This window comes from Pelophylax lessonae (genome assembly GCF_965119305.1).
Source record: "Pelophylax lessonae genome assembly, chromosome: 7".
NCBI lineage: Eukaryota > Metazoa > Chordata > Amphibia > Anura > Ranidae > Pelophylax > Pelophylax lessonae.
This window is the reverse complement of record NC_138774.1, coordinates 5,101,805-5,114,392: the sequence shown is the minus strand read 5'-3', so window position 1 is coordinate 5,114,392 and position 12,588 is coordinate 5,101,805. Positions and strand designations below refer to the sequence as shown.

Sequence of the window (12,588 nt, the reverse complement as noted above, 5' to 3'; positions counted from 1 at the left end):
GCAAGACGACCGAAGACTTTGCATGACCTGGAGGCATTTTGCCAAGATGAATGGGCAGCTCTACCACCTGTAAGAGTTCAGGGACTCATGGACATCTATTACAGAAGACCAGGGGCAGACTGGCAACTTTCAGGTCCAGGGGGCAAGTACAAACCAGAGGCCCATGGTGCAGAGACTCGGCCCCCCTCCCACTCTCCCTCATCCCCTCTCCCACTCTCCCAATCCTCCTCCTGACCCCCATTCCAAGCTGAAGCCCTGCTCCAGATACTCTCTACTTACCGGCTGCATCCGGGGTCCCGAACTGGCCAGCAGGGGGTGATTGGGGGAGCTAGGACAGCTTTGTTGGGGGTGGCCAGGGCAGAAGAGTCTCCAGTGGGGCATGAAACCGGTCTCTGCGCAGACACAGTTTACACCATCTATGCTGAGAGGGGGAGGCCTGCGCTTTGTCCTTGTCTTCATCCTGCACTCAGTAGGTCAGTGGCGGGGACTTTTTACTTCCCTTCACCAGGAGTCCTTTGGGCATGTCTGTGGCAGAAGTGGTGCAGCCTTTTTACGGGGCATCAGAGCAGCCCAGGGGGCAATCGCTCCCATGCCCCCTGGTCCAGTCCTCCTCTGCAGAAGAATGATCGCTGGCATTGATGCTAAAGAGGGCAATACACAGGATTAAGAACTAAGGGGGTGCAGACTTATGAACGGGGGGGGGGGGCATTTTATTGGTTTACTGGTTGCCATGATTTGTTTTATGATTGGGCCATTCTGTTATGCCCTCCGGTTACAGAATAGGAAACCCATAAGAAATACAAGAAATGGGTTTTGTCTGTCCACTCATGTTTTGATCCATACTGTATACTACAAACTCTCCAAGGGGAAGGCCATGGGCGTCCGCAAGGGAGGGCAAGTGCCCCCCCCCCCCCGAAGATTTCCTGGCCTGCTCTAAGAGGGGATCTCTGAGGGAGCCTACTCTAAAGGGGATCACTGAGGGACCCTGCTCTAAAGGGGATCTATGAGGGATCCTGGCCTGCACTAAAGGGGGTCATAATGGCTATATATATATATATATATATATATATATATATATATATATATATATGTAATCTTTGCAGTGAGTGCCTGGAGTACCCGGTGGTTCAAGAAAACCTGGTAACATGGGAAATATAGGTGAAAAGGTAAGACTAAAGAGGGATCTATGGGGACCCTGACCTGCTCTAAAGGGGGATCTATGGGGACCCTGCTCTAAAGGTGATCTATGGGGGACCCTGGCCTGGCCTCCTCTAAAGGGGGATCTATGGGAGGAAAAGGGGCGGAGCATGGGTGACCTTAAAATGATGCCCCTCCCTGACAAAAGTTCTGTGGATGCCCATGGGGAAGGCAAACTGTATATACATTTTATCTCTCTCTACACTTTGTTACATTATAACTAATTGTTATCTATAGCACGGCATTATATAACACCCTATAATATCAGTATTATCCTCAAGAGGAAATGTATTTTTCTGCCATTCCTGGAAATTTTATTCAATTAAAAAAAAAAAAAAAGAAAACATTATTATCATTTGTAACAATATTACTCTATATGCAAATTGCTTTTATGGTCATGTAAATTTTATGAAGACATAAATGTTAGTAAATAAAGAGATGTTTGTGGGGGATTTTTTTTTTTTTTTCCCTTTAATTATTTTGAAATGATTTCATTCTTAATGAGGTGTAATGAAGCACAGCCCTGTATATCTGTAATACTTCATTATTATTATTTTTACTCGCAGTGTTTACTCTCCGTTTACACGCAAATAGCTTTTCCGATGGTGAAGATGAAGGCAGGAAAGGTTAGTAACTAAAATGATGTTGGTAAAATATTATTTTACACTTAATTATTTTTTTTATTAACATTCATTAGAAAGCTGGTAAGCCACGTATAGCGCTCCTGGGGAAGATGACAGTATTTTTTTTATTTTTTTATTTCTTGGGCTGAAATATGTAATATGGAACTTTTGTTCGTTAATTGCTGTGAAATATTAGCGAGGCGATTAGCGCTTTTATGAAGAATCATTCTGGATACGATTATTTCAATCTCAGACACCTTTTACTATTGAAAACAGCAACATAGGTTGAAGTGCAAATGTGTGATCTGATTGGAGGACAAGTGCCAACATTTTTGGAGCTCGTTATTCTTTTAGGACTCTTTTCAGCTTTTGGCCAATAGAAAGGTGACTAGAGGTGAATGTTGTGTCCCTCTACATTGGTGGTCACTGGAGGTAAAGACTGTGACGGGAGTCACTTTGGTTGGGGGGCCGTGGAACACAGCTTACCTTAGAAAGGTTGAGAAATCCCTCTTTTAGCCCCCTAGACCCTGTGGCTAATAGGGGCACAGGGGACCAAGAAAATGAATGACAACTACTTAAAGCGGAGTTCCAGCCATTTGACTCACCTGTCCAACGGTCCAGCAATGCGGCCGCCCGAAGCCTCGATCCTCTCCCCCGGCGCCGGCATCACTGCTGTGGGCACCCGGCTGTTACAGTTTGCGGCTTCACAGCCGGGTACCCACTGCGCTGCGTGCCGTGATTGGCCGGCAATCTTCTGGGACCTCTGACGTGTCCCAGAAGATTGCAGGGAGGGAGGGGGAGAGGAGAACTTCCGCTCAGGGCGCCGCGGCGCTCCGAGCGGAAGTGGGAGCGGGTACCTGTCAAAACTAGGTATCCGCTCCCCCCCCCCCAAAAAATGACATGCCAAATGTGGCATGTCAGGGGGGTAGGAACACCTAAAGCGGAAGTTCCACTTTTGGGTGGAACTCCGCTTTAATGGACACTGAGAATATGGTTTGGATCACTTCAAATGGGACAGTAATATTCATTCAGAATATCCCTCAAGAAATATATGATACATTAATTCCACTGTATCAGAATGATGGAACATTGTATTAGCTTTGCCATAGAGCCTGTTGTAGACCATTGCCATGAAGTCCGTGACTCCTGAATAATCAAACCCTGGTGTAGGATGGTCAGAGGACGGGTGTCAGCAGGTGGAGTGAAAGGGGGTACTAGGTGTGTATCCCCAAGATAATTCATCCTAACAAGTCATCTATATAGAAGCTTAATCCTAAATTAATCTAAGTGGCAAGGTGAATCAGCAGCCTGGCTGTATCTTCAGGCAGGAGTCCTCATTCATCTACTGTGAATAGTTCAAGTTGGAGTATCTCACTCTTCCCTTCTCCCATCCCTAATTTAAATAAAACCACAAAAAAAAAAAAACAACTACATCCCCTAGATTGTTCATTGACTGAGCCAGAGAGCAAAGAGTTAAATTGTGCATGCTGCAGTTGCTATCAGTAACCCAGGTGGATCCCAAAGTGAACAATCCAGCAGTCCTCTAGGGGGGCAGTGCTACATATATAACAGTTTATGCATCGCTTTACAACATGGTGGCAGACAGTGCAAATAAAATTCAGTTTAACCACTTAACCCCCGGAGGATTTGGCTGCTCAAAGACCAGGCCCTATTTTGCGATTCGGCACTGCGTGACTTTAACCACTTACCGCATACTAACGTAGATCTACGTCAGTTAACTTTGCGGTAGTGTACCGGGATGATGCCTCTAGCTAGAGGCATCATCCCGTTACCGTGGTTTGAAGCCGACGGTCGGCTCGGGAGCCGCTCGATTGGTACCCGGGGGGGCGGGAGGGGACGTCCCCCCCCTCCCGCCGCCTTCCGTGGCTTTGCTCGGGGCTACCGTCCCACTGGGAGCCCCGAGCACCCAGCCGGAACGTCCGCCGGCTGGATGGAGTCCTGATGAATGCCGGAAACGGCTTCGATCGGGTCTCCGATGACGTAACCCGGAGGCGGCGTCCATGACGTCACGTCCGGGTTACTGTGCTGCAAAAGGCAGCAAATTTGAAAAACGGCTGTATGAAAAAATGCCGTTTTCGGCGTTTTGCATACAGGGATGTGTAGTGGAGGGGTCTAGGGTCTTTTAGACCCTCGATCCCTCCATAAAGAGTACCTGTCACTACATATTGGTGTCACAAGGGATGTTTACATTGCTTGTGACAGCAATAAAAGTGATCAGATTTTTTATTTTTTTTTAAAACTTTAATAAAGTTAAAAAAATAAATAAAATAAATGGGGAAAAAAAAAAAAAAAAAAATTTAGCCGCCCCCGTCACCGTTAGCTCGCGCACAAAAAAAAACGTATACGGAAGTCGAGCCGCAAATGAAATCGCTGTTCAAACCACACATGTGAGGTATCGCTGCGATCGCCAGAGCGTGGGCAATAATTAAAAAAAAAGAGCTACACTCTAACTCAAAACTGATAACCGTTAAATAAATTTAAAGCGTCGCAGATTGAGATCTCTATTGACCGTAGTTTGTCGCGATCCCACGGGGGGGCGCAATTTTAAACCGTAACATGTTGGGTATCTATTTACTCGGCGTGACATGTTCTTTCACAATATACAAAAAAAAATGGGCTAACTTTACTGTTTAGTATTTTTTAAAATTAGTGAAATGTGATTTTTCAAAATTTTTCCAAAAAAATGGCGCTTTAAAGACCGCTGCGCAAATACCGCGTGATAAAAAATATTGCAATGACCGACATTTTATTCTCCAGAGTCTTTGCTAAAAAAATATATATAATGTTTGGGGGTTCTAAGTAGTTTTCTAGGAAAAAATACTGGTTTTAATGCGTGAACAAAAAGTGTCCGAAATAGGGCTGGGGCTTAAGTGGTTAACAGACAATTGCGCGGTCGTGTGACGCTGTACCCAAATTAAATTTACGTCCTTTTTTCCCACAAACAGAGCTTTCTTTTGGTGGTATTTGATCACCTCTGCGATTTTACGTTTTACGCTATAAACAAAAAAAGAGCGTCAATTTTGAAAAAATAACAATATTTTTCACATTTTTTATATGAAATTCTCAAAAAAAAAAATGTAAAAATCAAATTTTTTTTAAATTTTAGGCCAATTTGTTTTCTGCTACATATTTTAGGTAAAAAAAAATTGCAATAAGCATATTTTGATTGGTTTACGCAAAAGTTATTGCATTTACTAACTACGGGAAAGATTTATATCATTTTTATTGTTTTTTTTTTTTAACTAGTAATGGTGGTGATCTGCGTTTTTTTTTTTTGCGGGACTGCGGACAGATCAGACCCCTGACTGACATTTTTGACACTTTTGGGGGTACCAGTGACATTACTACAGTAATCAGTGCTATAAATATGCACTGTTACTGTAAAAATGACACTGGCAGGGAAGGGGTTAACTTTATTGGTGATCAAGGTGTTAAGTGTGTCCCTAGGGGCGTGATTGTAACTGTTAAGGGGTGTGGCTTGTTAGATCATAACAGGGACATACGATCCTACATAGCAGGATCGCATAGCCTCTATCATGATCTAAGGGAGAATGACAGACGGTTGTTTTTACATCAGCCGTCTGTCTTTCTCCCTCTCCTGAGCGAGATCGCGAGTGACCGGCGGGGATCAGAGCCGCCGGTCACATGCGCGGAGATGTTAGTGAACGAGCGGGGGCGGGAGCGCGCCGGCGGCACGCGCTCACCCCCTACAGGCTCGTGGGCGAGTGACGTACCGTTACGTCACTTTGCCCAGGAGGGCTGACTGCCGCATTTTATAGTCGTGCGGCGGTCGGCAAGTGGTAAATACAGTAGGAATTAGAGGGCCCTGCTCGTTAGAGCTTACAATCTAAAAGAAAGGGTCAAGAGACACAAAAGTTAATAACTGTGGGGGATGGGGCTGATTTCGAATATAAATGTACAGTTGTTAGGCTGTGGTCAGATAGGTTTCTCTGAAGAGATGAGTTTTCAGGGATTACCTGAAAGTGGAAAAAATAGGAGATAGTCAGACAGATTGGGGTAGGGAGTTCCAGAAGATGGGAGAGGCTCTGTAGAGTGGAGGAGTCCTGGAGGTGAGCATCGGAGGATGAGACGAGGGAGCTAGAGAGCAGGAGGTCTTGGGAAGAATGAAGACAACAATGAGGTTGGTATTTAGAGACTAGGTTAGTAATGTAGCTGGGGGCAGAGTTATGGATGGCTTTGTAAGTTGTTAGTATCGTGAATTTAGTTTGTTGGAGAAGCCAGTGGAGGGATTGGCAGAGAGGGGTGGAAGACAGTGAGCGAAGGCCATTGGAGGGATTAGCAGAGAGGGGTGGAGGACATGGAATGGAGGCCATTGGAGGGATTAGCAGAGAGGGGTAGAAGACACAGAATAGAGGCCAGTGGAGGGATTGGCAGAGAGGGGTAGAAGACACTAAATGGAGGCCAGTGGAGGGATTAGCAGAGAGGGGTGGAGGACACTGAATGGAGGCCAGTAGAGGAATTGTCAGAGAGGGTAGAGGGCACTAAATGGTGGCCAGTGGAGGGATTAGCAGAGAGAAGTAGAGGACACTAAATGGAAGCCAGAAGAGATATTGGCAGAGAGGAGTGGAGGACACTGAATGGAAGCCGGTGGAGGGATTGGCCGAGAGGGTGTAGGACACTAAGCAAAGGCCAGCGGAGGGATTGGCAGAGATGGGTGCAGGACACTGAATAGAAGCCAGTGGAAGGATTGGCAGAGAGGGGAGGAAGACACTGAATGGAAGCCAGTGGAGGGATTGGTAGGGAGGGGTGGAGGACACTGAATGGGGGCCATTATAGGATTGGTGGAGAGGGGTAGCAGATGCTGAGCAGTTGGTGAGGTGGATGAGCCTTGCAGCAGCATTCATGATGGACTGAAGGGGGATAGCCTATGTTAAAATAACTCAGGGGAGGGAGTTGCAGTAGTCAAGGGCGAGAGATGACAAGGGAGTGAATTAGAAGCTTTGTGGTGTCATTGGTTAGGAAAGGGCACATTTTGGAGATGTTGCGGAGGTTGAGGCGGCAAGATTTGGACAGTGATTGGATGTGGGGCGTAAAGGAGAGTTCAGAGTCCAGGATTATACCTAGTACCATGGCATGCGAGGACAGGCTGATAGTTAAACTGTTGATTTTGACAGAGAAGTCAGGGGAGAGGCACATGGGGGAGGAAATATTATGAGCTTGTTTTGGGCAGGTTGAGCTTGGGGAAGTGGTGTGACATCCAGACTGATATGTCTGTTAGTAATTTAGTAATGGGAGAGAAGACTGAAGAAGTTAGGTGAGGAGTAGAGAGATGGATTTGGGTGTCATCAGCAGCGCCATATTAAGAGCATTATAGGGCCCCGGGCAATGCAGTGCACTGGCGCCCCGCCTACACAATCACCCATGAGAATAGAAATGTAAATTATTGATAAGGAGATATTTATTGGTACAGCAGTGCCAGGCTAATAACAGCTTCCAAGTTCGGCGGCTGGGTCCGGTGAACACACACATGGACAGGAGTCAGACTTGGCTGTTCTGTGTGTGCCTGTTCCCGTTTTGGGGTTTCCCCTACACCATGGAGGCGGACAGGCATTCCTGCAGTTGTAGGCTCCCCCTCCACGGCCCAAGTGGCCTGACAGCAGCGCAGGGCCGACAGGCACTTGCCACCTGCTAAGTTCGGTGGCGGAATGCACACAGGAATTGGGACTAATGCTTACCTGAGGCTGGGTCGCTGAGCAGGTGGGGCCCCCTGGGCAAGTGGGGCCCCCGGGCAACTGCCCAGCATGCCCATTCGGTAAAATGGCCCTGGTCATCAGCATAGAAATGGTATTGAAAGCCATGGGAGGCAATCAGCTGAGTACAACTGTGTTTCCGGCATCCTTCATTTCCAATGCTGTTGTGTCCACTAGGTCCAGCGTTCCCAGAGATAATTGTGCCCCTTGTGTTCACCATTCTGAGTGCCATTGTGTCACCAGTCTCATTTCCTCCCAAAGCCAGTGTCTCCTTTGGCCAGCATTCCCAGTACCATTGTACCCTGTGACCCTGGCCCTGTGCACCTCTATGTCTCCAAGTGCACAACCACGACTTTGAATTAGTCCCTGAGTGTCCTGTGACTTTTGTGTGCCCCTGTGTCTCCAATACACTCCTATGTGTCTCCAAGTGCGCCCAAATGTCTTAAGAGTGCCCCTTGTCTCTAAGTGCACCCCCATGACTTCAGGGTGCCGCTAGACTTTGGTGCCCCTATGTCTTTAGAGTGCCCCATGACATTGGTGCACCCCTGTGTCTACAAATGCACCCCTGTGTGCCCCTGTGTCTCCAAGTGCTCCCCTGTTTCTTTACACAGTATGCCCTGCAGTTATCTGGCCTGCTACACTCCACTGTCCTGCCCCTCCACCCTCGGATGTTCTCCTGCAATCACCTAGACCAGTGGCCTCCAAACTGCGCCTCAGGGGCTGGATTGGGCCTTTTGCTTATCTTTTTCCGGCCCTTGGGGCACTATTCTTCCTACTCCCAATGGTGGGACATAGTTTCTGCTACTGACACAAACAATGGGACATTATTTCTCACACTAACACCAATGAGGGCCAATTATTTCCCCCACTGACACCAATGAGGACCCATTATTCTTTCCACTAACACCAATGATGGGGCACTATTCCTCCCACTGACACCAATGATGGGGCACTATTGATCTTTTATTTAAAAGAATCAAGCAACATATTTTATACAAAAGTAAAAAACATAACTATAGTACAATATTCCAACAGAAAACAAAGGAATTCACATCCATGTGCAGAATATATACAATATATACATAATCCACTTCCAACATTTTTAGAAAACTATTTACATAAAGCAGCAGAGAGGGCCTAAGAGGCACAACCCATCACCTATGTATGCAGCCATTTATCAAAAACTGAGCATTAAGAAAAAATCTAGGGTGATAAGAGACAGAAAGCCACACCCAGGACAGAGACTCCTGGCAGTCAGGGAGGCTTGAAACCCCTCCACGCCTTCAACCAAGCCCTCTGACCCCACTTGTCTCTCTCAAGCGCCCGAATCTTCCCCACCTCATGCAGAATGTCACACACCACTACCTGAACAGGAAGGATTTTACGCCGAAGGGTGACCTGACACCGTGCGTTCCAGGTGTAATAACGGACTACTAAGCTAACTAAAAAAAGTGTATCCAAACAAAAGCCCCCACCGGTATTGAATGCTCCGTACACCCACTCAGCATAACCCAGCCTGGAGAGGAAAGGAACACCGAGGGCCCGCCCCACCTGTTTGTATACCTCTATGTTAAAAGGGCAACGAAGCAGAAAATGGTCCATAGTCTCCTCCTCACCTGTACATTCCTCCCGAGGACAACCACGATCCATCCCACTGCGGAATTTCAAATTGCCCCGAACATAGAGCCTCCCGTGGAAGCACAACCAGGCCAGATCCCTGAATTTAAGGGGGACTCTAGCCAAATTAATCAGTCTTAACCCTTCCCTCAAAATTGGGCCTGGGCAATCCCTTAAGGCCAGTGGGTCATGAAAGACTTCGCTCAAGACTCGGCTCATAAGGACTTTCCTCGGAGCGGATCTGAGATCTTCAGCCGACAGTCGCCACTGCCGCAGTAACTTCAGACACGGAGCGACATAGGCTGGGAGCTGACCACGATGACCCCTGAGATTCTTCACTTGGCCACCTTCTTCCCAAAGTCGCAGAAAAGGCCTAAACCAAGATCTAAACATGCCTGCCCATCCAGGAGGTTCCACTGCAAGCATACTACCAATGTTAAACTTGAGAAATAGCAGTGAAAAGAAAAGAACGGGGTTGACCATACCTAAGCCACCCTCCCTCCTGGATAGATAGGTGACATTCCTCTTGATGGGGTTCAGTCTGTTCCCCCATAGCATCTGGAAGAACACACTATAGATCCTAGCATAGAGAGACACTGGCAAGATGCAGACAGGGCTGACATACAAGAAGATCGGTATCAGGTAAGTCTTAATCAGATCAACCCTTTCCCTCAGAGATAACTTCCATCTCTTCCAGCTGACCACCTTAGTATTGGCAACTTCCAGCCTGCCTTCCCAGTTTTTGAGGCCATAATCGCCAGGTCCAAATTCAATGCCTAATATCTTAATTTTTTCCTGGGGCACTGGAAAGGTGTCCGGGAGATCAAACCCCTCACCTTCCTTTCCCATCCAAAAAACTTCACTCTTTTCCTGATTGATCTTGGAGCCTGATGCTTCAGAGTACCGTGATGTCAGAGAGACCACCTCCTCCGCTTTGTCTGTCCCAGTGACAATCACTGACACATCATCCGCATAGGCAACAACCCTCAAAGGCGGCTCACCCGGGATTCCCACTGGTACCCCACACAACATGCTGCTCTCTAGCCTCCTGATGAAGGGGTCGATTGCAAACACATAGAGCAGGGGACTCAGGGGACAACCCTGGCGCACCCCAGAACCAATCTCAAAGGACTGTCCAACCCAACCATTAACAAGAGGGAAGCTTTCTGCCCCCTTATACAAGACTTTTAACCAATTGACAAAACCACCCGGCAGACCGTACTTACTAAAGAGCAACCACAGGTACTCATGGTTGACACGATCGAAAGCCTTTGCCTGATCCAATGCCAGTAAATACTTTCCCCAACCTGCAGCCCTGCACTGCTCCAAGGCCTCCCGGACAGCTAAAACTGCTGTGAAGGTGCTCCTACCCTGGATCGAACAGTGCTGATGGCGAGAAAGCAAAGACTCTGCTACTGCCGATAGGCGCCAGAAAAGTATCTTCGCCAGCACCTTTCTATCGACATTGAGAAGGCTGATGGGGCGCCAATTCTCAATCATCGAAGGATCTTTACCTTTTGAAAGAAGAATCACAGCTGAGTGTCTCATGGAAGGGGGAAGCACCCCCTCAGCAAGACAACTGTTAAAAATCTCTACCAAATGTGGGGCCAGAATAGACTTAAAGGCTTTGTAAAACTCAGCCGTCAGACCATCCGGTCCAGGTGACTTTTTGATGGCAAGCTGTTCAATTGCCCTCGTCACCTCTTCAACTGTGATCTCTTCTGTCAAATTCATCAAAGGGACATCTCCACCATTTAGACCTGGAATAGAGTCCAAAAAGCTTTCCATCTTGTCTCGGTCAAGCTCTTTCCTCCCAAGAAGTTCAGCATAAAAAGACCTCACGACCTCCAGGATCCCTGACCTGGACTTTGTCAAGGAACCTGTACTATCCTTAAGGCCAATGACCATCTTAACAGCTACACCCTGTTTGCAGTTCTGGTAAGGGTCAGGCGAGTGGTATTTCCCATAGTCCCGCTCCAGAACCAAAGAGGTATGCCGATCATATTGACACTTCCTGAGGAGGATTTTCACTTCAGAGATTGCCCCAGGATCTCCTCCTCTTGAGACAAGAATATCCAGCTTCCTCCGCAAACGTTGGTAGGTCATGTATCTATTAAACTGTTTTTTATTGGCTAGGCCCCTGAAGAATCCAGCAATCCTCTTTTTGGTCAGCTCCCACCACTCAGCCTTGCTGCTACAAAAGTCCAGGATGGTCACCTGTGCCTGAAAGAATTCCTCAAAGGATTGTCTAACATGTTCTTCCTCAAGGAGAGTCGAATTTAATCTCCAGATGCCTTTGCCCCTCTGAGGGAAGTCTGAAGCATTCAAGACCACAGATAGCATACAGTGATCAGAGAACTCCACTGCCTGCACCACTGGGGGTGAGAAAGCAGAGGCCTCCTTCAAAAAAAACCTATCTATCCTACTCTGACTATTACCACGATGAAAGGTGAACCCTGTGTCATCCGGAAGGTGCTTAATGTGCACATCCACAAGACCAGCATCCCTAACCATACTATTTAAAAAAACGCTATCATATCCCAGCCGGTCATTGAAGTCCTTCCTGTCCTTGTGCCGAGTCACAGTATTAAAGTCACCTCCAAAAACCACTTGCCGGGATGTAAAAAGAAATGGCTTGATCCTTGTAAAAAGGCATTTCCTGTCCCACTTTGTGTGCGGCCCATAAATATTAATTAGGCGCAGGTCCTGCCCTCCCACAAGAACGTCTAAGACCATACATCTCCCAATCTCCACCTCAATAACCCGCCGGACAGTTACCATGCCGGTTTTAAACAACACCGCCACCCCGCCGTAAGGCTCGGCCGCAAGAGACCAGTAGGATGGACCATACCTCCACTCTCTCTTGGCTTTATGAATATCTGCCAAGGAGGTGAGCCTAGTCTCCTGCAAAAATAAAATTTCAGCATCTAATTGGCTGAACAAAAAGAAGGCCATAGAACGAGCTCTTACCGACTTAATACTGGCGACATTTATTGTCACCACTTTTAACGGAGGGGGAACCGCCATTTGGGTTATTGGGTGGATTGCTTCTTAGCTCCCCTCTGCTGCTCATCACCAGAAGCCTCTCTTTTTCTTGAGGCCTCCTCCAACTCCATTTCTGAGTCTGAATTTTGTTCAGAGGAAGCTCCAGATGAGGAAATATCCCAAGCGGAAGCCCTAGAACGGTTGGGGACAGACACTGGGGCTTCCTGTCCCTGTTCCGTCCTCACCGCCTGTCTCTTCCGCCTCACAACCCTCCTTCTCTCCTCCAGGTACTGCAGGTCAGACTCTGAGATGTTTTCATCTCTTGTTTTTTTCTTCAAAGTCTTCGCAGAAGACTTCTTAACAGAAGAAGCAGCAGCACCCTTTTTGGCACATGCCACCGCTCCAGGTGGGGGGGGACCTTCCCTTAAGTCAGA

General features: G+C 47.4%; 1 protein-coding gene across 1 annotated transcript; it reads right to left on the bottom strand.

Moving 5' to 3' along the window:
• Positions 1 to 5,674: 5,674 nt before the first annotated feature.
• LOC309559875 (uncharacterized protein) lies at positions 5,675 to 12,124 on the bottom strand (the record flags this gene model as incomplete). Its single annotated transcript, XM_082263302.1, has 2 exons — positions 5,675 to 5,688; positions 11,515 to 12,124. The coding sequence occupies 2 exons, from the start codon at positions 12,122 to 12,124 to the stop codon at positions 5,675 to 5,677; spliced, it is 624 nt and encodes a 207-aa protein (XP_082119428.1).
• Positions 12,125 to 12,588: the final 464 nt, after the last annotated feature.